Here is a 26,218-nt window from a genome sequence, read left to right as displayed (position 1 = left end):
CTCGCTCTCGCCCAGGTCGGGCTGCCCAGCCCGGTGGTTGACGGGTAATGTAGTTCAGAACCCCATCCTCTCCTCTGTCCAAATGCTGCTGGCAGAGCTGCAGCCAGTGCAAGATCATCATAATAATAATAATAATAATCCTCGCATCTGATGCAGCGCCTGATCGCGTCAACCAGACGTCTCGAAGCGCTTCACAGCACAGACTGTGAAAGTGAATTGACTGTGTATATTTCGTGGGCGAAACGCAGTCGGGTGAAGGCTGGAGAGATCAGGTTTCTAGGATGAAATTGTATTCTTCTTGACCCTCTCTGCGAGTCGCGCTCCAAACTGCTTATCCAGTCCATCGTTAAGACTACTCCCCCCCCCCCCCCACCTGCTTAAACCCTTACCTGAAATCCCCATTTACGCCTTTCGCCACACTTTCCTGACGCGCTCTGTGTCAGCTTTCCGTGCCCTGCCCTCTTGTCAGCTCAAAGCTCGAAAGGGGTAACGGGGCAAAGGGCCGGGTAATCGGGAATCGAGGCACAGATCGGCCACGAGCTAACAGAACGGCGCAACAGGCTCGCAGGTCTGAACGGCCTCCTCCTGTCCCTATCTACCCGCGTGCCTATGTTTCCGAAGGTACCCGTCTGAAGACCCCCCTCTTCGACCGGCGCCTTCGGTCACCCGCCAACCTCCAACCCCCTCCCGGCCGTCCACCCCCTCCTGACCCCAACCACCAGCTCGAGTGCGGATCCCCTGACCGTCCAGCGCCTTGGGACGCCCTCCTGATGTGAAAGGCGCTTTAGAAATGTAATTTGTGGTTGTTGTTGTTGTTGTTATTGTACCTGTCAGTAGACCCCACCCCCACCCCCGCCATGTTTTATGAACCTCCCTTCCCCCTCCCCCCCTCGCCCCGCCCCCCCCCCCTGGGTGACCCTACGTCACAGAGAGCGCTCTATTGGTCAGCGGCGTGGAGTCCGCTCACGTGACCCTCGGCTCCCAGCGCGCACTGCGCGCGCCTCGAGGGGCCAAGATGGCGGCGGCGCGGCGGCGGCGGCGGCAGTAACCGTCCCCGCGGAGAGAGAGAGAGAGAGAAAAAAAAACCATTCGCAAACGGTCGGCGGGAGGGAAAGGGGGAGAGAGAGAGAGAGACACACACACACACGGCGCTGCCGGTTACTCGGGGGCGTTGGGCCCCAGTCAGAGGTAGGGCATCGTTATGAATAACTTGCATAGGTTTTATCCCCGTCAATAAAGCCGCATTCCTCCCCCTCCCCCTCCCCCTCTCTCTCTCTCTCGCCCTTTTAACCCTCCTCACAGCGACAGCGTTTGTGGATGTTGATCTCTTTCCCCCCCCCCTCCCCCCCCCCCTCCTCCCCCCCTCCCCCCACTCTCCTCCTTCTCGAAGGTGCATCGAAACGCTGTCAGGCGGCCTTACCCCCTTCTTTCCTCCCTTCCTCGTTGTTGTTGTTGTCACACCTGCCTTTCAGAACCCTCCTGAGCGTTCTTCCTCGACTTTTATTTAGGTGTATATGTGTGTGTGTGTGTGTGTGTATTTATTTACTTATTTGTCTCACAACAAAAATAACCGCCCGCCTGCCCGCCGTCTGGTCTCGCCCGAATGTCGCGCAGACCGAGCACGTCGTCCTGACTTGACACTTGGAGCTCGAGCCTCCCGTTTCTCGTCGGGGGCTTCGATGCGTTTTGCCGGAAAGGTCGGTTTGACGGGATCGGCTTCAGCTTTCGAGGAGCCGGGAGGGCCACCGAAGTGTGGATTGATTTACTCCCCTGACGTGCAGTCAGTCTGACTTGACCGAATTTGCGTGATCAGCCCGAAGAAATGGGTGCACGACTGCAGTGATCTGCCACAATGTCTCCCCCTTCCTTCTCTTCCCCTCCCCCCCCCCCCCGTTGTTTTGACATCGCATTTCCCCTAATACAGTATAAATAGCAGAGCTCCAGTTTCAATACAGGGGTTCGGATTTGATATTAGACTTAGAATTGCATGTCTGTTTTCATGCATACTTCTTTGGTTGACTACATGTCAACTGCAGCGGGCAAGTGAACTGGCCCCAGGCCTTTCCTACCAGCTATTATAATAATAATAATAATAATAGTCAGAATAATGTGAATGTCGGTTTTCTTTCCTGCTCTGCAAATTGACTGAAATCAAGACACAGGCATCATGGGGTTAATGTATACTCTTTTCGCTCCTGCATCAGATATTTGTGCTCACTGGCCTGTCAGTAAGTCAAGCCGGTTCTAACGCAGGTGACTGAAAAAAATGTTGTTATGATACTCGTTTTTTCGAAGGGATCTGTGTATAGGGAGCATTCAATATCACTGTCAACACTAATGGTTGAGATGACATAGAACTTTTACAGCACCGAGAAGGCCATTTGATCCATCATATTTGGCCATATGATAATTTTGCCTCAAAAAGGGCGCTTAGATTCATGGTATACAGTATTTTATTGGAAACTAAACTTTTGTGTCAACTACTTACTCTAGTTTATAATTTTTTTTCAAAAATGCTGGAAACTGACAATGGGTAAATATCAGCAATTGAGAGAAAATAGGATGGTGTTTTGGGGTGACCTCTGAGCATGAAGATTATTTTTTGAAATAATCTCTTTTTGTCTCTGGTTTATTATCAATTTTGAAAGGACAATTTTCATTGCTAACTTTTTTTTAATTAAACTCTCCTGCAGTTTGGGAAGATGTCTGATGCAGCTGATATCTGCCCTCATCTGGATTCCATAGGCGAAATCACCAAGGAAGAACTGTTACAGAAATCTAAGGTGAGAGGATCGCTGGCCTACATCGAGGACACCTTGATTCATGTTTCAATTCCAGATGTGCAGCATTACACAACAAGTAGCACAATTCAGATGTGCAGCTTGTGCAGGTGGATTACTGTCCGCAACAGCCATTGTCCAACTGGATATTGTATCAGTGTCCCTAAAGTGTGCGTTGCTGGAGTTTAACCAGCTAAAACCACGTAGCTTGCCATTGTAGCAATTCCAGATGTACAGCATGTGCAGGTAAATACTGTATACAGCAGTCATTGTCCGACTGGGTACTTGTATGAGTGTTGGGGCTGATAACGCTTAGTGTTTATTGAGAAAAGGTGAGAGAAAAACCAAGTAAACTGTTTTCAAGCATGTTTATTAAATAAGGATTGTGTGCAGTAATGATTGACATTTGTGCTACAATTGTATTTTCTATGGTCAGCCAAGTATCTGACATGTGGAAACCCATCACCATGTCTAAGAGTGTTCAAACCATTCAGAATTCCGTTTATGTAACGCACTTGCATGGGGAAATCTCCTTGTGTTTCTGGAATGGAATGCACAGTTTCTCCCTGGAGGGATGCACCTTATTTATCTAACTTAGGTGCAGGTTGCCAAGGGACAAGGCTTGGCGTCCCTCAAGTGTGTGTTGGGTTACTGCTGGAGTTTAACCAGCTAAAACCGCTCAGTTTGCCATTGGGAGCATCGTGTGCCAAGCTTCCCGCTGCTTGTCCAGCAAGGACCACCCTATCTGTTGGGACTTTGGTCTTACCTTTCAGCCAAACTGGCTAGTCTGTTATCAGCAGTCCCCTGGAGTTCTGTGCTCAGGAACCGGACTACCCAGAGTATCACAGAATATTGTCTTGATTCAAACATTCTGTTGTAGTCAACTTGGAGCCAGCCAAGGTGGTTCCTGCAGTTATAATAATAATAATCCTTGCATTTGATATAGCCGTTGGAGGTGCAGAACCTGAACAGCAGTTGTTTACCTCTCTGCATACCAAACAAGCTCTGGATATACGATTCTGAGTTTCCTTATCAGCTTTTTGCCAGACACCTGATTTTGGTGCCGTAGGAGGACCTTTTCAGGACAATGTTGTTAGTGTGGCTCAGAATGATTTGGGTTTTGTTGCTATATTACCTCAATTCTCCATCCCATCCTTTTTTTCCTCCCTCCCCTTATCTCCTTGACGTCTGTACATCCTGGAAGTACAGAAGCCAAGGAGGTTTGTGTGCTCCTTTTCTTGTAGCAATGCCATACCAAGCCATCTAATGAGAGATGTGTAAGAGGGGGTCTGGTCTGGTGGTGAATCTCCCTGTTATAATGGTGTGAGGGAAAATTCTCATTTCAGTGGAGCAGAGGATCCCACTCTGCATAGGCCCTGCATTAGAGCACTATTGCATAAGATTAATTTGAAGCGTCAACTCAGTGGAGGGCAGCTCCTTAAGTGTGTGACTGCAGTATGTAAACCTTTCCTCTATAGAGATATTCCCCTCTTTAAACATTCCATGGCATTATCCGACAAGTGAATTTCTACTGCTAGCCTGGCCAACAATCCCCCAAATAAAATTAGTCATTTACTTCATGGTTGCTTGTAGGACATTGCCGCTTCCAAATGCACGGTCACTACACTTCACATAGAATCCTGTGAATCACTTTGAGATGTCTCTACGACGTAATATAGCCCTGTACCAAATACAAGAATCTTTGTTGCTCCCTAGAGGGAGGGTGATCTGAATTTAATCTTGATTAACAAATGTTGTCTGGCTTTGCTTGGGCATGAATTTAAATGTGGATCTAATTTACACTGTCGTGGATTAATTCAAAACACTGTTGAAATTACTTGCTCTGAGGTCTTTGCGATTGAAAGAAGTAACCTACTAAACAAGGGACAGTCCACTAATTTATTTTAAATTGCAGCACATATAATTAGCTCACATGCTGTGAAAGGCGCTGTACAAATGTAATTTTGTGGTTGTTACTGTGGAAGAGGTGCTATCGATTCTGGTGCCAGTTTTGTCATACATTTTACTGTGTGCATTTCACACTGTTTATAGCTAATTGAATCATTCTTATTGTTTTCCATGACTTTCCTTTGAATATTTTAAAGCACATGTTTATTTGAGCCTCTACAACCATTAAAGGGAATTAATTGACTGAGCCTTCACAATGGTCTGTGGGTAAACAAATTGACAGATGTAGCGCTGTGCCATACAGTCCAGAAGTTTGCAGCTTCGATTCCTAGTCTGTACCCAAATGAGCTGTTGGTTCTTTCACTTCCAATTTGCCTTAATGCTCCTTGGCTCGTGAGGGAGAAAAATCAGTCAGCTTCTTGTTTCTGATCTCTAATTTGTGATGCCTGCTGAAAAATGTTCGTGCGGAGGTGTTAGATGAAAATAACCATGATGTCCCACGTCTTAAACATGCAGAATTTCCATTTGGGTGAAGTACTCGAGGACACCCATGGAACAGTACACTCGAAGAGTTAAGAAGGGAGCAATTCGTTTAAAAAAACAATGATGAAGCACTTTGAGACATCTCGAAGACGTGATAAGGCGCTATACCAAATGCAAGGATTATTATTACTATTCTTTATGTATGTATATATTTAATTATCCCTTTCCCCAGTTGCAACAGAGGTGGCCATATCAATGTAATTTTCAGAACACAAATAAGTAAAAGTAAAGTGCTGGCCTGTTACAAAGTCTCAGCTGCTTGCCAGATGGTTAGTAAAAAAATAAGCTCTGTATGTTATAAACAGCAAACCCCTTGAGAACCAAAGCTGAGTATGTGTTTTTTTTACATCAACAAAAATCTCCCTAACAGCAAAAATTCAAATATCCACTGAATGTTCCAGTTGAGTTCACTGAGAGATATCCACTGACCTCCACTTGCCACTGTACTTAATCCAAGATATATAATAATAATCCTTGCATTTGTTATAGCACTTTTCATGTCTTCTAGACGTCTCCAAAGTGCTTCACAGAATAGACTGTAAAGTGAATTGACAGTACATTTGTGGCAAAACGCGGCAGATAATTGCACACAGCAGTGTCCCACAAACCGTCATGGATTGAAACTGACCAATTTATTATTGTTTTGGAGGGATTATTATCAGGCATGTGGAGTAAGGAAACTTGCCCAACAACAACAACTTGAATTTATATTGTGCCCTTCAAGTAGGATATCATAAATATTCAGTCAACTCACTTCACAATATATTCTGTGAAGCGCTTTGAGACATCTCAACAACATGATAAAGCGCTGCTAAATCAAATGCAAGGATTATTTGTATTATATAGTCTTGGAGTGTTTTGAAAAAGGGTAGATCTTAGGGTCAATCTTAAAGTGGGATTTAAAGACAAATAGAGAGAAAGTGAGGCAGAGGGATGGTGCAGGGCGATTGAGAGGAATGTAGATTGCAGAGTTGAATACAAATTTTTGATTTTTTTTCTTGGTGACATTCATTTTGGTTACGTAGGGCTTCAAATGGTTCTAGCTGAAACGTGAATACATTTGAGAAAGGCCGTCAGATCTGAGACTCCCTGACTGTGTTTAAAGGGGAGAGCAGAGCTTTTAGTGACATTACTTAACACCATCTCCAAGTCTTCCTTCCCCTCTCACAGGGGAAAATCTATTTTTAAACGAATGTGTTCCAGGCTTGCTTATCCAGTAAAGACCTTTTTGAATATTCTACCAATGTCTTATCTAATTCCAAATTGTTCTAAATTGTCTTAAGTTTCTGCCTGGCCAATTTTATCTTGTTCTCTCTTCTGCTGATGTATATTCATTGGACTCAGAAGAGCTAAGGACAGCTAGCCTTTGTTTGGAGCACATTTTGTTTTTTTTCCTTTTTGCTTATTTGGAAATGAATGCTCAAACCATAATTGAGAAACTTAAATGAAAGACTGTAGTGCAGAACACAGGATTAAAAGACGAGATGTTGTTGTTGTTGAGAGGTAGTACAGGGTTAGACTACACCTTGATTGAGTGCGAGTTTATTTAGACATACAGAACTGTGGATCTGCACTTACTGGAAGCACCATATACCTGGCTTCCAGCATTGACTAACCAGCTTCGAACGAACATGTGGGACTGTTTTCGTTGGAATAGAGTTGAGGGCAATCTAATGGAAGTGTTTGAAATGGTATGAAAAGGATATTTCAACTAATCAGTCAGTCTGTAACACAAGCCTAAATCGAGGATTATTTATTACCAAAAGAGGGAAGGTTAGCAGAATTTCTTTCCCTCTGTACTTTTCTTTGTTGTTGAACCTTGATGTTTTGCTTTTAGGATTAGAATCCTCCTGTGCATTACTTCAAGGTGGATGTTTTGACACGTAGGACAGAGATTTTATTTAAGATAACTGGAGTAAAGTTGTGTCTCTTTGCAGGGAACATGCCAGTCTTGTGGTGTTGGTGGACCGAACCTCTGGGCCTGCCTTCAGGTAGGATTATTTTTGTATTTAATGGGGAAAAGTGAAAACAAAAGCATAGCTTTTTTTCCCCCTCTTTCTCCTCTAGGGAATAAAAAACTATGTACAGTACTATAATGCCGGGAAAAGTTTTATTTGTGGATGCTTGAAGCAAGTCTAAAAATGGAGGCTGGTCCAAGCCTGATGGTGTTCAGTTCTGTTGTATCAGGTTTTTATTTTGTCACCAAATCTTAACATTGATTCCATGTTTTTTCTTTGTTTCAGAATGGCTGCTCCTATGTCGGATGTGGGGAATCGTATGTCGACCATAGCACTTTACACGCACAGGTTGCAGAGGTTACTTTGTTCTTTCTCTCTTCTTCTATCTTTCCCTCCCTCCACTATATTATAGAATTTAAAACATTTGTTTCAGTCAAGTTAATTGTTCAAATCTGATAAGTCCTGACATTTTCTTCAATCTCAGGCTAAGAAGCACAATCTGACCGTGAACTTGACTACTTTCCGGGTTTGGTGTTACGCTTGTGAGAAGGAAGTTTTCCTGGAACAGCGGCCAGTCACTCCCAACCAGGCCCAAGCAAGCCGGCTAACAGACCAGGTACCTGGCGAGTGTTGCTAAACCTGCACGCGACTACACTTGTATATCAGTGTACTGGGTGATCTGTTTGAGGGTGGGATAACTCAAGGCCATACAGGGGCTTGGAAATCGATCCAGTTACTTACTGTTGTATTCAGCAGTCATTTTATTTCCTTACCACTTCCCTTTAATTCTCTTCTTCCCTTTCCTGAAAGCACCAACTGATGCTGCAGTATGTTCCATGGCACCAACAGCAATCCTCATCCAAATGACACATTTTTAATGTGCGAGTCTGTGAAGTTAGGGTCAGCAGCTCTTTAGAACTTGGGAAGCCAAACCCAGTCCCCGTGCGCATTTGTTTCCTGACTGGAATCACTGATTTACATTGAAGCCTGACGTCTTTTTGTTTTTTTTCCCCTCTAGTTAATTCAGGGAAGCCGAGTTAAGGGTAGCACCCCCTCCAACTAACGTGGTTCAGATCAGCTAACTCTGCTCAGGCCAGACCACCCGGGAAGGTGCAGCTCAGTACCACACTGGGTTGTTCATTAACTTACTGAATCGTCAAACGAGTTGTATTCAATGAGATCTGGAACTGCTTCATAAGAAAACAGGAAACTAATGCGTTCATTTAATTCTATAACCACATAAAGTGCAATACTTGTGAAGCACTTAGCACTATATTTGCTCTTTGAGTTACTGTTGTAATCATTGGGTAATTTTCTTCAGGACTCTACATTACCTCCTGCCAGCCACCCACTCAAAGCTGTGCCCATTGCTGTAGCGGATGAGGGAGAATCAGAATCTGAGGATGACGAGTTAAAGCCAAGAGGTAACCATGGATATCATTGATTATGACTTTAGCTGAGACTTATGCATGTGTTTTATTTGATAAGTGCGATATTAAAAAATAATAACAATTTGGTCACTCAATCCATGACTGCTTGTGGGACACTGCTGTGTGCAATTTACTGCCACAAAATATATAGTCAATTTGCTTTACAGTATATTCTGGGAAGTGCTTTGAGACATCTCAATGAAGTGATATGGCGTGATATCAAATGCAAGGATTATTACGATTATGATTTACTATTACATAGAGAATTAATCCAGAGATTCTATATCCTGGTGTTAACCTGTTGGTGTTCTAGTGTGCTGTGCAATGTTTCCTTCATTCTGAGTTCTTGATCGCACTTAGCTGGATGGACACTGGGGCTGGAAATGTGTGGAATGAAAGCTGTTGATCTTTTGGGAGAGTGGGATGAACTGTAGTACCTTGTGTTCTCTTAGTAGCTGGATCAAGAGTGGCGTTGGCAGATGTCTGGGAACAAGACATTTTGTCTAAGACAAGGATGTGTTGTATTGTGTATGGCTGGGGGAGGGTGTTCAGTGATATTCCTTCCAGACCCTAGGCTTTGGGAGCAATACACACGCAAAGCTCTCTTCATAATTCTCGGCGTGCTTTAAGGTTCGAATTCACAAGCGCAAATTTAAAAAATAAGAAGATTACGTAAGCTCATTAAAATCCAACACTTGAGTTTGAACCAGTACTTTCTTGCAGTTTGTTGGTATTTAAAACGTTCGCTTGACAATCGCTGAATTGAATTACTGCCTTAAATTCTCAAATGAGAAAACATCACAAGGCTCATTGAGCCTGAACCTTCCAGTGGATTGGTTAAAAATAAGCTGATGTGGACTCTGTGTGTGTGTGTGTGTGTGTGTGTGTGTCTCTCTCTGACCCATTTATTCTGAAAAGGGTAACAACAACTTGCATTTATATAACGCCCTTCACGCTGGAGTGTCTCGAAGCACTTGTAAATAACCACAGTTCAAATTTCCGGGGGCTCTTGTGAAATTTCTCCCCAATCCCAGAAGGTAACCCAGCAAAACTCCAGGATATCAATCTAATAACTGGTCCATGCTGTTTAATCTTCACCAGTTACATTCTGCAGATGTTTTTGTGATCCCAGCAACGCAGGAACTGTGATGCTCCATGGAGTATTTGATGATTCATCTTTATAGATGTACACTACTATTCATCCTACTTCTAAATAGAGTGTGATAGAGATGGCAGCTCCCACAAGTGTGGTATGTAATATAGAAGGCTGTTGCATCATGATTTTTCCTCTGTAGTCCTCAGCCATGCATCATGAGCAAATCCGACATCAACTTTTAAGAATGGTCCAGGCATATATAGGATTTAAGAATCATTCAGAGCTTGGCACTAAAGTGCACGTAGGACTCTAGCATTAATGCTTGCCCTCATGAACTGTTCTTGTTCCTTGTATCTGTTAGGGCTAACAGGAATGAAGAACATTGGAAACTCTTGCTATATGAATGCTGCTCTTCAAGCTCTGTCCAACTGGTAGGAATTTTTTCTTTTGTGAAATTATGCAATTGTTTTAACTAAAGATTCCTGGAACTAATCATGTATCACCAATGGCTGATATGAATTCCATCCAGGACTAGTAGATTACCAAAAAATCCTCAAAAGAAACATGCGTTTGTTTCTGTCTTTTGGTTTCCAGGAATTGCAGTTTCCACGAATAATTGCTGTAACACATGAGAAGATTCTGTAATGTTTCCAATAGTGCTTAAATAATCTACACTGTACCACAGTGCAACTTAGTTACAAAAGGTTTTGCGTAGCTATTTGCTTTTTGTTTAAAAAACACGTTTAAATTCAGAGTTCTGTATTTTTATAATATATAATAATATCTTAAAGTAGAGAAATGAGTGACATAGCAAGGTGGTCTGGATCACTGCCTTCTCCTGATATCTCACTCTGTTATGCTTATAGATCATGTGGCTAAACTTCTTTAAATGGTTCATTGGAAATTTGACTCAAGTCTTGATCTGCAATACAAGATTTATAATTTAATTTCAACTATTGATTATCTCTGAAAATGGCCATTTCTAGTATTAAGCAAATCCTATTTGTGGTCACTTCTATTCTGGCCACAAATTTCTAAAAGCATTGTACTTTGTTTTCTAGCCCTCCACTCACCCAGTTCTTTCTAGAATGTGGAGGTTTGGTTCGTACAGACAAGAAGCCAGCTCTTTGCAAAAGCTACCAGAAACTCATCTCCGAACTTTGGCACAAAAAACGGTATGGACTCGTGCACAATACTGTCAGAGCTCAAATATTACTTCCTCCGGGTTATAAATGGGACCAGCAGTGGCTTAGTTGGCTTTAAACGTTGTTGCACACTCCAGGTCCTTTATGTAACATGAAGGACAACCGCTGAAGTTGTTCAATTAAAAACTGTAATTCATTCTGAGTGCCGTCACTTGCCTTCAATCCCTGAAAGGATTATTCAGTTGCAGACAATGTAGGCAACATCATTAGTTAATTAGATTTGACAGCCAATAGATCAACAGTAGGAAAGGGTCTGTCTGTTAAAGCTGGTCTGAATATAATTTTTGGAAAGATGTATAAGGTGCTCGTTTGGGTTTGTTGAATGGGAGCCGCCTGTAAAACAATTGGGACAAAACCACAAATGTGAAGCTGAACCAGTTTACATTGAGAAACTCAAAAGTCGTTTGACTGCCTTGAACCTACACGATCAAATATATATCAATTACACAATTCTTAGTTTACTTTTTCCAGAGTTTTTGCTGGGGTGACTTTGTTTTACAAATATCCCTTTTGTTCTGGATGTTGGGTTCAAATCTATCCAGGTACTGAGAAAGGATGTCTCCTGGTTGGAAAGTAAATGTATTTAAGCAGACTTGTGTCAGTTGTATAATAGTGGAGAGGGTGTTTTTGATTGTATAAAGTGCAATTGACTTCTACACTCACCATAACTAATTTTTCTCAATGAGCACATATGAGACTGCAACACAGACTTGTCCATAGTTCAGACTTAATGGCAATTGACCGGAGCATTTGTATCAGTAAAACATGCAACTGTGCAGTTAAACCAGCCAACTCCTCCTGCGGTTGAACGGCATTCTTTAGAACAGTTTTGAAATGCTTCACGTAATTGTAGTGCGAGGGTTTCAAAAGGATGATATCCAGGCCTTTTAACAAGTAGATGCAGTTTGCAAAATGGCAAGAGCCATTCTGTTGCATGTTGAGTTTTACCCGTTGTCTGTTGGGTGTCCTAGATGATAATATAGTGCTTGGAATATGCACCATGAACTAACTTAAGCAGTGTTGCGTAGTGTTGCACAGTTATTGATTTCACTTTTACTGGTGGATTTGTTCTTGAATGAGAAAACTGACTTCCTAGCCTGGATATCAATATCAGTCATATTAGAATGGTTAGAATGAAAAATGCAGAAGACTGGTTTCAAATCTTTATTGGAATGTTTATTTCCCACCAGTTAAAATATGGGCGAGAATGTAGAAAAGAAACTCCCACGTCATATGCCAGTGGGCAGGGATTTTTGACTGTATCGAATGCAATTGACTCCTACTCTCACCATAACAGATTTTTTCTCTTGTTCAGTCCTAGCTATGTTGTTCCTACAAGCCTTGCCCATGGGATTAAACTGGTTAATCCTATGTTTCGAGGTTATGCACAACAGGTAAGGCAGGCCGGTTACATGCAACAGGTAAGACGGGAGGGATTCTGTTTCTCTTTAAGGAAATAGTGTTTGTGTAAATTGTATATTTAAAGGATGGTCATTGTTTGCATCAGTGTTAAGTCAGCTCAGTTAACTGCACATGAGCTTCAGACCCTGTTGTGGAACCCATACCAAATACTAAACATCTGGAAGATGAGAGAACTGCTCTGTACTCTTTGAGGTGCTATCAAGCAGCAGAGGACATGACTGCATTTCTATGGTGGCGGACAATGAACTTCTGCTTGGGTTTGTCTTTTTTTTTAAAAAAAGCTGGATCGGTTTTTAAGAACTATCTGATTATTAGATTTATCAATTTTGGCAGAACCATAACACTCTGGGGAATTCTGATCCATAAACTTCCACTTCAAAGCATATGGATTATATCTGCAAATGGCGTGGGTTGTGTGGATAATGGCCTGAGTTGAAAGTTGATTTAACTTTCCTTAGGAAAAGAGCAGAATGACCCTCCCTCAAATATAAAGACACATCTACGTCTATTCACGTGTGCTATTTAAGGGGATTTTGTGCGTGTGTGTGTGTGCTTTTATTTATTGCCAATTAATTTGGTCCAGATAGTCCAGTAATTGCTTCACATTCCCGGTGCGGTAGGTTTGAATCTTGGGGCTCACCCGACACTCTCTTCTGGTCATACTTTTCGGTAATGGAAGTGACGGGTCCTTGCTTTACATGAAGTGAATGTCTCGGCTTTTTTTAACAGTGGTATATAGTGACAATACGTCGAACAGTATTCATCTGGTGCTAAGTGAAGTGCGGTTTTCCAAGCTTTAAAAATATGCCAAGTTAAGGTGTAACGTCAAAAAGAACTCAAACCCACCTTGTCCAGTGCAGTTAATCCAAGTGTGGAGTCCTATATAGTTCCACTGTAATTGAGTACAGGTTATTCTGGTGACAGAAGTGGGAAATACCTACTCAGACTGCAGTGAGTTGCTGCAAGCAGAAGTAAGGTATAATTGGATCTAAAAATTCAGAGCTCTAAAGATTGCAGGTGGCTGAGAGTTGTAAATTTGTAAATGTAAATTTGTAGAAGTGTACTGTGAGAATATAATAAGGAAGGCAAATAGTTGATATTGTTTCGGGTTTTGGAAAAAGGAAGCCAAAAGGAAAGCTTGAGAGGGAGGGTAAAGCTACTGAAAGTAAATGGTTGACTTGGATTTCAGTCCTTTATACCACTCTCGATAGAATGTTTCAACTAGTTTCCAGAACGCTGTTTGGGTGCCAGTTTGACAGTGTTTAGAGCCCCCATTGACTGCTATCTCCACTGGCTTTAGAACCCGAGATGCTGTGTGAGCAGTGTACTGGAGGAATTGCTATTTTGGCAGTTTTTCATATATTGCAAGTTAGATCCTAGTTTTACTGTACAGAATATCTTCTCTAATTGGGATCAGCCCATTTACAGTTAAGCAAATAATAAATACTTATTAAAATTGGTTGTAGCGATAACCCCAAAAATTGTTCCTGTTATAAGTTCCTGTTACCTGTGTGAAGGTAACTATAGTAATGCAAGTTGTCGTTGTTCTGTTATATATACCACACAGTACCAGAGCCTCACTTTCTGTGTCCGCCTGTGTGACTTTCTCGAAGTCTGTCTCGGACTCTGACCTTATAGTATACAAAAGAATAAATGCTTACCTTTGCAATACAGACCAAAACATTTCCTTGAACATACACAAAATTACATGAATCCGCTGAGTAGGTAAATCATCTTCCTAGTATCCTCGTGTGTGTTCCTGCAACTACGCACCAGCCCACAGGTGATTTTTTTTGCTGATATCTCGTAGCCCTACAGCCACTACTGTATCGAAGCCTCATGTGGGTAGTTGTGGATAAACAGCATTCTGCTGCATTGGGCTGATGAGAAAACAATGTTGACTTTTAGCAGTAGACACTGCTGGCTTACTTATGGAGGAGCCTCCAGTATATTGGTTTTGACTCCGGGTTTTGAACGTTTTTATTTATTTAGTTGGAGCTGCTAATACGACCTGAATTCCGGTTTAAGGCTAAGCCACGTACACGTGCAAAATTTTAAATAAGAAGAAACGACAAAAAAGTGGATCCAGAATTTTTCATTAACCAGAGGGGACTGGTCAGCTTTCCATGTGTTTGCGCAAAATATGTGGAGTGGGATGAAGCATTCTGAAATAAACTGGCAATGTTCTACTTGCATTCAGGATTAAAACATAATTACTGAAGACTTGTGGAGCAACCATTACGTTTTAATTACATTTTTAAATAAAAAAACTTGGACCATTGACATATGTTTCTTAACCTGAAATAACATAGTGTGACCAGGCTGTTGAGGAGTCCAGACCAAAATGTTCACTGGACAACTTTCTTAAATGAAGGACTGGTATAAGCACAAGGATTCTGCCTCTTATCTGCGATGTAAAGGTTCAAGCTCCTTCCAGTGGCAGAATACACGTACTGCAGGACTCCGATTGTATTATTTCTTTCTCATTGGTTTAGTTTTGACACTGATTTAATTTTTGTGGAGGTTTTGACACTCAGATAGATAGCAAATTCTAAACCTACTGAATTGTTAAACGTTAATTTTCTACATCGGCCCCCAGAAAGTCTCACCTGCTGTCCCACGTGTTGTGTTTTCCAGGATACCCAGGAATTTCTCCGCTGCTTGATGGATCAGCTCCATGAAGAGCTCAAAGAACCTTTAACAGAGCGCGACACCGACTCCTCAAGTGACACGGATGAAAAGAGAGACGGTGACAGGAGCCCGTCTGAGGATGAGTTTCTCTCCTGTGACTCGGGAGCCAGTAGTGATAAAGGGGAGGGGGAGAGCAAGAGCAGGTGCTCTTCGGAGAAGCAAATTGAAACTGAACTGTTGATCCAAGACGATTATGGAAAAGGAATCTCTGAAAAGGAAAGACAGAAGGATAGAAAGTTTTCGTGTGGACAACACAGAACCGGATCGGTGGATGCGATCGATGAAGATGCAGATGTGGACACGACCATGAGTTCTGGGGACGCTGGAGGTTCTGGCGATGCCAGACCTGCGGTGGTTTCTCCAAGTCCCCGTAGGACACCAGGTAAAGTATTTCATCTTGTCTAAACCTTGAAGAGCCAGACGTTGTCAACAAGCTCTTCTTGTTAGGTCCTCCCACTTGTCTGAATGCTTTGGAAGCTCTCTCTCTACTATTATTATGCTGCACCTACAGGAATAGATAAACCATTAAAACCCAGTATTGCAGAAGTATCGCTGTTAACATTGTGATCTGCATTGCCGTGTACCCAGCCCATAAATGGGAAGAAAACACTGACAAACAATGTTGATGTAGTATTGACTGAATTAATCCCATGTTTGAGCCTCGTCATGTGCATTAGTAATCTGTTTGTTTCATTCCTGTTGTGTGTCCCAGAACCTGACAACGATGTGTACATGCGATGCTCCTCACGACCCTGCAGCCCCATCCACCAGGAAGCTCATTCCAAGTTCTCCAGCACTCCTCCTCGATCGAGTCCGATCAGGACAGGAGCAACCTTCTCTCTCAAAAAAGGTATCTCCCTCCAATGGCTTTAAAGCAATGGTATCCACCTTGCCCCCTCCCCATTTTCAGGTTACGCTTGAAGACCTTCCTCTTCAACCGTGCCTAAGGTCACCTTCCCCCTCCCCCTGGCTGGGCATTGGGCTCCGCCACTGTTAAGTGCTCCAATGCCTGTCTGGTGTGAAGGGCGCTTTATAAACGCAAGTTGTTGTAGTTAGATGTCAACAGAGTTGAATCTAAACTAAGTCCAATGTATTAAGCTAATCCTTTCTGTCAGGAATAAAGGGAAGATCCGATGTCTTTAAATAAATTTTATTCCAATGCAACTCATCTTATATTTCCAAGCAGTTTCCAACCAGCGCCTTGGGACGTCCTCCTGACGTGAAAGGCGCTTTATAAATGGAATCTTGTTGTTGTTGTTGTTGTTTGCGCATCAGCATTAGCAAAATCCTTTAGCCACATATTACTGAATAAATTCAAACTATTTTTAGGTTTCGTATTGTCGTATGTAGGATTCCTGCAATTTCATACTTAAGATTAAGAGTGATAAAGGATGTTTCCTCGCTATAGACACTTTGATGTTTATTATTCTGGATGTCATCGGTAATCACTGTAACTGTTAAAACTTTTAAAACTTTACATTAACTTGATTCTGTTTTTCTCTTTGAATGTTTTTCTTTACGCAGCCCAGCTTCTCTTGACGACCAAGAAGAAAAAACAGCCCAAGTATCGCAGTGTGATCTCTGATATCTTTGATGGCTCCATATTGAGTCTGGTTCAGTGCCTCACTTGTGACCGGGTATGCATCTCTTTGGTTGGGAAGGGAGTGGGATGGGGTGGGGGAAAGGAAAACACATCTGTCTTAGTCTGTGACATTTGATGTTCGTTTAGCACCAGTCATCTGAAAAAATTGTAAATGCACACGCAGAAGACCCGCCTGGTTTCTCACATTCGAATGAATGGGAATCTTCCTTGTCTTTGGTTTGCTGCCAACGTCATACACTCTGCGCATGACAACAGTTATCCGATGACCCAGAAGTCAGCCATTTTGTCCAAGTCTTTGATTAAGGCATTAATCCTGTCGAGCTTTTCCCTTTCCAGATTTCTTCCACAGTGGAAATGTTTCAGGACCTGTCTTTGCCGATCCCTGGTAAGGAAGACCTGGCAAAACTCCATTCCTCCATCCACCAGACGTTACCAGTGAAGACTGGCACTTGCGGAGATGCCTACGCAACTCAGGGTTGGGTAGCATTTCTCATGGATTATATTAGAAGGTAAATATATTAGATGTCCGTTTCCTTAATTTGGTGGATTCAGAAGAGTGTCCCACCAAACTCACAGGGGTGATGTCCAATGTCAGGTAATGGGATTCCTTAGTTAAAGATATTTGAACCCACTGTAAAAAAACAAAAGGGGAAAAACTTCCCTTTTTAATAAGAAATTGCAGCTTGATACCAAACAACAATATTTATATTGAATCTTTATAAATGATCCTAAAAATAGGTTTGTTCCTTAATCGTACCAAACATTTATTTTTCTGGTAGATATCTGTCGCTGATTACAGTTCTGCATTGCTATCAATTATCTTGGCCTTTGTAAATTGAAATGGAATTTTTGATTTTTTGCATTTGATACAGCGCCTTATCACATCTTCGAGTCTCAAAGAGCTTCACAGGATATACTGTAAAGTGAATTGACTGTATTTTGTGGGCGAAATGCCGCAGTCAATTGCGCACAGCAGCGACCCCCAAACAGTCGTGGATTGAGTGACCAAATTATTATTATTGTTTTATTATTTTATTTGAAGGGATTGTTACCCTTTGACACTTTGTGATCATTGTTCTAGGTTTGTCGTGTCCTGCATCCCGAGCTGGTTCTGGGGTCCTGTGGTGACTTTAGAAGATTGTTTAGCTGCCTTTTTTGCTGCTGATGAGTTGAAAGGTCAGTTCAGTGCTGTTCTTTAATGTACGGAAGTTTTCCATTTCACAATATCTCCAGCAGATGACAAGGTGAAAAACAAGGAACTTCTCAAGACCTTTATAAGAGGACATCTTTATGCTGAGACTGAGGTGATTGAGACTGAATTCAAGACTGAGGTGGATAAATATTTGTTCAAGGTATTAAGAGTTACGGGGTAAGGGCGGGTAATTGGACTTGAGGCACGGATCAGCCATGATCTTATAGAATGGCGAAACAGGCTCATGGGGCTGAATGGCCTTCTCCTGTTTCTTTGCTGAGTTTAGGTTGTGGGTCAGCCTCCTGCTGCTATGAGCCACTGCAAAGAAAAAGTCCTCTGACTAGTGGGAACTGATACAGTTCTGCCAACTAACAACATCTCTGTCTCCAGCCACTGTTCCCAGTGCAGCTGGAGCTATATTGCTATCCATCCCTTTATTCCTTGACTAATGTACAAAGTAATAGCATGTATCCTCAAAGCAGGCAGTGGATTGAAAAGGGTATTCAACTGATCCTTGAGTGCTATCAGCATCAGCATGAACATATTCCGCTTTCTGTGTTAATTCATCACTGACTGGTTTGAAAGCATACCCAAGAAGACATTTCATAAATATAATTTTTGATTCCCCCCAAATTACTTTACCCGAGTCCTGACTCTCTTTCCCGTGCTTGTTTTCGCAGGCGACAATATGTACAGTTGTGAGCGATGCAAGAAGTAAGTCGGCATGATTTCTGCTTTGATATTAATGCTGCTTCTCGTCTGAGTGAAATGGGGTCAAAGATGGGATTGGGCTGCCGAAGCTTTTTAGACATCAGTTGATTGATTTCCCATGGATTTTGCACCAGACTCATGGGAATTTATTGATTTTATAATCTTCATTTTTAAACCGTAGTTTGGATTTTGCTTTGCAGAAGATTGTTTCCAGGGGAGGAGATGGTGGGGGGGGGTTTGCAGGGATTCGTAAAAGAATTTGCAAATCTTGAATCAGCCAGGATTTGTCTCTTGTCAACCCGCTGATGATCACTCTCTGGGCAAACTCTGTCCTCAATCCGACTTTACAGAAGTCACGATTTACATTAGTGCCAGGACAGAGTCAAGTGGGTCAGAATGAGATTTTTAGGGGGAAAAAAATACTATTTAAAGATTTCTTTCTTCTAAGGATTTTATAATCATTCTAAGGTATGGAGACTTTTAGCCAAGAAATACATGTTCCCCTTTAAGATCTGAATAAATAAATTAATTAGTACTTATTATTCACTTCAGGTTGGTCTTCATTTGTTGAAGCAATGTAGACAGACGTTTCAAAGTTCAGTCCTTCAATCTGAATTTGTTTTCTTTTAAGGTTAAGAAATGGAGTCAAATATTGTAAAGTCCTTAAACTGCCAGAGGTACGTGGTCAAATCTATTAAAATCTTTTCCAGAAACCTCCATCATGTCTCCACTCAACCTTCTCTGTTCCAAGAAAATTAGGCACAGTTCTTCTAGTCTCTGCTCATAGGTCAAAGCATTCATCCTTTGTTTTATCTTAGTAAATCTCCTCTGCGGCCTTCTAATTCTCAATTGCAAAATGAAGAACAATTTACACAGGGTAAACATTATCTCTTTGGTTTTAGATTCTATGCTTCTATTTATAAATCTAGGATCCCATTAGCTTTCTTCACAGCTTTGTCCACCTGCCTGCCCTTTGAAGATTTATGAATGTTTAGTTTATGTATGTTGAGAATTTGGAGCCTGAGGCACGAAGGTTCTGACAAAAGTCGAACAGGATGGCCTGCGTTTCGGTGACATTTAGCTGAAGGAAGCCAAGGCTTATCCAGGGTGATCTAATGACTTCTCAGGGTTGTCACGTAAGAAAGTCATCAGATGAATGAATATGGAAGGTTACCATTGAGTCTTTGCTTCACAACATTGACAATCGCATTAGTTGTAATACATTAGAACGCAATTGTATCTCGCACAATTACTGTTCAACCAGTTTAAAAAGAACTCTGATATAACTTTTTATCATTTGTAAACTTGTTTTTCCCCCCTCCCCATTTCTAGATTCTTTGTATTCACCTAAAACGCTTTCGCCATGAAGTGATGTACTCCTTCAAAGTAAATAGCCATGTCTCCTTCCCATTGGAAGGACTTGATCTTCGACCCTTCCTGTCCAAGGAGAGTCCATCTCAAATTACAACCTATGATCTTCTGTCTGTGATCTGCCATCATGGGACTGCAGGGAGTAAGTAATCGTCGTGTCATTCAGTGTCAACTTAACAGTGCTTCACAAAAGAGCTGTGCATTTTCCCCAAGACTATGGTGGACGTAATAGTTTATCTCTGCAACTGTATTTTTTTTCAAAGTACTGAATTCAACATCCCATTATCACTGCACGCATGCGCTTTGAGATGCTATCCCACGTGAAAGGTTCTATAAAAATGCAAGTTTTTGTTGTGACTTGGGTCCATGGAAGGCTCGTGATCAGAACTGTACACGGTACTGCAGTTCTTGGATGCAGAATCTCGAATTTTAAATTCTTTCAATTGTTCGACTGTTAAATGTTCTGCAAAATGTCATAAATTCAGTGAGATAAAAAGCCATATAGTTAGTCACTGCAGCTGGCAAGTGTGGAAGTAATGGAGGATAGGGGAGTGGCGTTACGAGTTAGGAGATGATTAATACGACTGGTGCAAAGAAATCTTATGCGGTTTTGATAGGAATGAATGGGACTTGGGTGCATGAACAACTGAGGTGATTTTACGATTTATAAATATAAGCCTTCTATGGGATGTCCTATAATGGGAAAAAATGTAACCATCTTATTTAGGTTTTTTCACTTTTAATTCCAGTGAAGTGATATGGACTGAATTAAGTAAGGCTGGTGTTTTACAGGTGGTCACTACATTGCCTATTGCCAGAATGTAATCAATGGGCAGTGGTACGAGTTTGATGACCAGTACGTCACTGAGGTGCATGAGACGGTTGTACAGAATGCTGAGGCCTATGTCCTTTTTTACAGGTGAGGAAAACCAAGGTTAAAATATAAAGCAAAGAGAAATGGCGATGTTTTTTGACAGGTTTTGACATAGAATAGTCGAGAAATCTTCATATTACCATTTTAGTGAGAAAACAGTAATTGCGTGTCCTCCAAATGATGCCCTATATCAAACACATCTCTTGCATATTTCAGAGTATATATTTGGAACGACCGGGGTTCCTTTCCCACCCCCTTTCTCAGTTGTCCTTGTGTGTTGCAGGAAGAGCAGTGAAGAGGCTGTGCGAGAGAGGCAGAAAGTTGTTGCTTTGGCCAACATGAAAGAGCCCAGCCTCCTCCAATTCTACATTTCCAGAGAGTGGCTGAACAAGTTCAACACGTTCACTGAGCCCGGGCCAATCAGTAACCACACCTTCCTCTGCTTACATGGAGGTCAGTGTTCCAAGATAAATGGCAGAAGCTCCAGTTGGATTAGGTATTGCCTAAGATTCTGTCACAATACCCTTATCTCCGGGCGAGAATTACATGCTCCCTCCAGGTGCACTCTGAAAGGAGCGATCCTTCTCTTCTCAAATTACTATTAGGGTACGTGCCAGGTCAGAGCATTCTCACAAATCACACCCAACATTTGGCTTTGCTTTCAAAGTAGCTCCAAATAATTCTGAATGTGTGTAGACTTTCTGACTTTCCTGTGAAACTCTCACACGTGCTTCATTCTTGTACAACGTTAAGATTTTAAGGATTTAAACTGCATCAGAATTGAAGAGCAAATAGTGACGGTTTTCCCTTGTATTACAGGTATTCCTCCTAACAAATACCATTACATTGATGATCTGGTGGTTATTCTGCCCCAAAATGTGTGGGAATATCTTTATAACAGGTAAATGTAAATCAATTTGTCAGAATGATGGGACTAACTAACCAAGAACAAAACACAAAATACTGCAGATGCTGGAAATCTGACACAAAAACAGAGAGAGTTGGGAAAACTCAGCAGGTCAGGCAGCATCTATGGAGAAAAGAAAGTGAGTCAATGCTTTGTCAGTCCAGTTGACTCACTTTCCTTTCTCCACAGATGCTGCCTGACCTGCTGAGTTTTCCCAACTCTCTCTGTTTTTGTAACTAATTTAACCGTTTGGTTCAAATGCATGTCAAAAAACTGAAAAGGAAACTCTAAGGCTTGGGACAACAGCTGATGGAGACCAACATTGTAAGCCCACGATTATATATCCAGGGCTTAGTATCCATCGCTACATAGAGTTAAGCAGCTGCTGCTTAAGATTTGCACTTCCAGCTGATGAAACCATTGCATAGGCAGCATGCACATGTAAAACTATGTTCTGGACCCTCATGCACGGTGATGGGATTTCTGCATGTGTCAGATTCCTGACTGACCAAAAAAAAAGGGGAAGAAATGATGAAAATTATTGTTGCGCTTCTAGGATTCTATGTACAAGTCTAGCAGTTAGCTGAGGGCCTGCGTTGGCCATTTGTTTTTTTTTCTGGCCACCTACATGTTGTCATTTTATAATCTTATATTGTCCATCCAAACATAACAGTGCCATGGTGAAACCCTTGTCCGTTAATTTTGTAGCATTTGCACGAAAGCACTATGTGTAATGTTCAGTTGTTTCTAATCTTCTCCAGCCGAGTGTTTAGCTGCTTCCGTTTTGTGATTGTGGCAGGTTTGGAGGTGGCCCGGCTGTGAACCATTTGTACGTCTGCTCAATTTGCCAAGTAGAAATCGAAGCTCTCGCGAAAAGGAGGAAAATGGAAGTGGACACCTTTATAAAGGTGAGAGATTGCAATTCCCAGACCTTGAAGGACAACCAGATTTTTTTTTAAAACTAAATACTTTGAAAAGTACTGATTAAATTCTATAAGTTGCATTTTCCCCTTGTCACATTGTCCATAATAAGGAAATAGGACTGTGCTCTTAAGCTAGAGAATGTTGAGTGCATTTGAGATACCTATTGTATTTTTTATCATTGCTGAAGTAAATTAGTTTCCTGTTGAGAAACGTCTACACCTACCGTAACTCTCGACTGTGTGCTCCTAGCTTTGAGACTATGGGCGAGAAGAGTTTCCGGGATTATCCCCGATTCTTTTGTCCCGCTCCATAAGGAACGCCTGGCCCTGACTAAGCCACTCTCAGTGCCCAGTTGACATTGAAGTCCTCCCACATCTATAGATGTTAGTGCACTGTTGGTACGTGGAAGGGATTTTAATAAAAATTCAAAGATATTGCACCTATCAAAAATATATCTTTCACTCGTGATTACCTATCTAAATTGGTAGGCTCATAAAACAAATAATCACTAATGCATTGGTGTAAACAATATCCTGTGACATCCCCATTCAGGTTCTCTCCACTTTTCTTTCAGCTAAACAAAGCGTTCCAGGCAGAGGAGTCTCCCAGTGTTATTTACTGCATCAGTATGCAGTGGTTCCGGGAATGGGAAGGCTTCGTTAAAGGAAAGGACAATGGTAAGAAATCGTCGATATATGCACTGTTGTATTCTTGATGTGCGTGATCAGTATTAATCCAGGCGTGAGGCGTGCATTTAATTTCTGGTATTTCAACACAGGGAAAGGATTTGAAATTGTTTGGAAGTCATGCTTTGTGAGAATGTGCGGAATTTGATGGAAATCGCTAAAATAACCTGATTGTGGAATTGTATTTATTTCTTCCTCTCAGAGCCCCCAGGTGCAATAGACAACAGCAAAATAGCAGTGAACAAAGGTGGCCATGTGCAACTTAGACAAGGTATGCAAGATTGTTCAAAACCAGCTTCAGAAATGTGTTAAATTTCAGTTTGGATTGCATTTATAATTGCATGATGAGAAGTCATGAACAGAAGTGTAATATCTTTTTTTTACAATTTTTACAAACAAGTACAAACAGCAGGATCCGGGGAGGGTGGGGGGAACTGCAAGGCAAAGTCACTCTACTCCATCAACACGTCCAGAATCCTCCAGTCATATTGTGACAGCGCTGTGTTGTGAGAGGCTACGGGAGCCGGCAGTGCTTAGAACGAAAAAGAAAAGACTCAGGGGATTGACCTTTCTGTTCAGAAACCGACATGCCTTATTTATATGTTGTTTTCATCTCTGACGAGCTGAATACTGTTTCTTTCAGCAGTTATACTTGTCCTGGTCAGATATATTTTTAAAAAATCCTCACATTTGATACTGGCTGACTTGCCATGTAGGGATGTACTGGATGTAGTATATCCAGTTTACACCCCATTACACTGCAGTACACCTAGCTTGCATTTCATGTAAACTACTGTATATCAAAGGTGAGACGGAAACAGACAGTAGTCTTTGGGACTTCTGGTTGAAATGGGAGCAGGTATCTAATAGAATACCTCAGGGATCCTTCTCAGTGTATATATCAATGACCTAGTGCCTTTTACAGTAAGGAAATCAATACCAGGACTCGGCAAGTCAGTGGGAATGAGAATATCTCACAACCTGCTTGCTGATATTGTAGTTTCGCCCTCAGTATATAGTCAATTCACTTTACAGTATATTCTGTGAAGCGCTTTGATACGTCTCGAAGTAATAAGGTGCTATATAAAATGCAAGGATTATTATTATTTACTGTGGTTGTCATTTATTTAGGTGCTGATTATGGCCAGATATCGGAGGAAACTTGGAGCTACTTGTATACTATTTATGGCGGAGGACCAGAAATCGCCATGCGGCAGACTGTAGCTCAAGCCGAGATGGAAAGCCTGCAAGGAGAACGGAAAATAGAAGCGGAAACTCGAGTTGTGTGACCACAAAGCTGCCAAAATATATATAATAGATGGAAAGGTACAAGGAACTAGAAGTCACTGAACTTACAAAGGGCGTACACTAGTTCTGAATCTGAAGCACAGAAATGTTGTACTTCTCATCGAATTCTTCCATCTCTTCCCTAATAATGCCAAATTCTTACATAATGCAATAATCCTGCATTGTAACACTCTGTTTAGACTGAGTTGATCTTAATCCAAACCGGACATTATGTTAATTTACTGAAAGACATTGTTCAACTCTTCCCTCCCCCACGTAAAGTGACATAGTGGTGCACTGATCTATTTGTTTCTATGTGAAAGCACAGGACATTGAGATTGAACAAAAACTGGTGGAATAATAAAGGCTAAATGGCCGCCTGCAGTTCATCCTGTTCTTGTTTTCCAATGTCCCCACGTGGCAGATTGCAGGAAGGACTATGCAAGAGATTTAAAAGAGAATAGAAGGGTGAATTACCCATGCCCATTCAGTTGTGAGGTTGAGCTGGTGATGTGCCTACTCTTAACTGGCTGTATTTTGCTAAGCCTTCATTAGTCCTCACTAATGCTTGTCAAACACCTTTCTATCTTTCAGGTCATGTTTTAATACTGAACTCAAGGAACTGAGTGCTGCAAAGTTTGCACCTGTGATGAATCTACGTGAGCACTTTGTAATTTAATTGTAGATTTTTTTATTGTTTTTTCCTTTCTGACTTAATGTACGGATAGAAAAGGAATATGTGGCATTAAATATTGTATAGTAGACCGTCCTATGACAACACTAAACCTGTACTTCCGTAACTCTGTATTTCCTCAACATAAGGCCTACATTTATGTCTGTCCAATGTGCATCTATAAAACCAGGTTGCTTCATTAAGCAAAATCTGTCTTATATAATTCACTGCATTGAAGACATCCATTCCAGCATTCTACCTCCTAATCAGGAGAACTCAAGGTTTTTAGTAACATTGCTTATTGGCTCATCTTTAGCTCACTACTTCTCTAGTGCATTACTTCTGTAGCTCATTGCTATAATGCAAGTGACCTCCATTTTGCATTGGTGTGACTGTGCAAGTTTGGTTTTCCTCAAGGCTAATCTTGATTATTGTCAAGACAGTAGGTGGGACAAGGAGTTTGTTTTTTTTCCGAAGTTATTTCCCATAAATCTTCGTAATTGGTACCGTGACTAAAGTTAACCAACCCATCGATTATGATTTTGTGCAGGGCTTTTGTTTTTAGTTCGTAGGTGAGTGGCGCACACTGGGTTTGAAATTCCTTTTTGTGTGTTAATAACTGGTGCAATGTTAAGATGTTTGCATTCGGAGACCAAACTTGCAGCCGAGCCAGGTGCATGGCATCGCGTCTAAATTCTCTTCCACTTTGGGCACTCGTGGTGACTGTTGCAGTGCTAACTTACAATACTGTACAAACTTTAGGCTGATATTTTGTGTTGACACAGATTTGGTTCACTCTCCCCCTCTCCTTATATTAAAAAAAAACTTTTTTTGTCCCTGTGTGAAATCGTTAGTTATTTTTTAAGAGCTGATCAGTCACTGATACAAATGTCTTTTGAAATGCAAAAACGCAGCAGCCAATTTCGCACAGCAGTGTCCCACAAACATTCATCGATT

General features: G+C 41.6%; 1 protein-coding gene across 5 annotated transcripts; it reads left to right on the top strand.

The window, feature by feature from the left end:
- The first annotated feature begins 223 nt into the window (after positions 1-223).
- usp20 (ubiquitin specific peptidase 20) lies at positions 224-26,097 on the top strand. Of its 5 annotated transcripts, none has more exons than XM_007900286.2 (25): positions 224-272; positions 2,694-2,783; positions 7,169-7,222; positions 7,475-7,546; positions 7,674-7,805; positions 8,511-8,613; positions 10,077-10,146; positions 10,777-10,890; positions 12,236-12,341; positions 14,980-15,415; positions 15,746-15,883; positions 16,558-16,670; positions 16,973-17,145; positions 17,718-17,812; positions 18,509-18,542; positions 19,171-19,216; positions 19,872-20,052; positions 20,703-20,829; positions 21,068-21,237; positions 21,604-21,685; positions 22,491-22,599; positions 23,190-23,292; positions 23,504-23,572; positions 24,433-24,627; positions 25,183-26,097. In XM_007900286.2, exons 2-24 carry the CDS (start codon positions 2,703-2,705, stop codon positions 24,588-24,590), a joined length of 2,766 nt encoding a protein of 921 aa, XP_007898477.1. In that variant the 5' UTR covers positions 224-272; positions 2,694-2,702; the 3' UTR covers positions 24,591-24,627; positions 25,183-26,097. The 5 variants fall into 5 exon arrangements, with proteins under 5 accessions (XP_007898477.1, XP_042193270.1, XP_042193268.1 ...); XM_042337336.1 differs by lacking the exon at positions 224-272 and adding an exon at positions 1,107-1,188 and having other exon boundaries at positions 7,475-7,537; positions 12,236-12,314; XM_042337334.1 differs by lacking the exon at positions 224-272 and adding an exon at positions 1,107-1,188 and having other exon boundaries at positions 7,475-7,537.
- The last annotated feature ends 121 nt before the right edge of the window (positions 26,098-26,218 follow it).

This window comes from Callorhinchus milii, unplaced genomic scaffold (assembly GCF_018977255.1).
Source record: "Callorhinchus milii isolate IMCB2004 unplaced genomic scaffold, IMCB_Cmil_1.0 Scaffold8, whole genome shotgun sequence".
Lineage (NCBI taxonomy): Eukaryota > Metazoa > Chordata > Chondrichthyes > Chimaeriformes > Callorhinchidae > Callorhinchus > Callorhinchus milii.
This window is presented reverse-complemented; position numbering and strand designations above follow the sequence as displayed.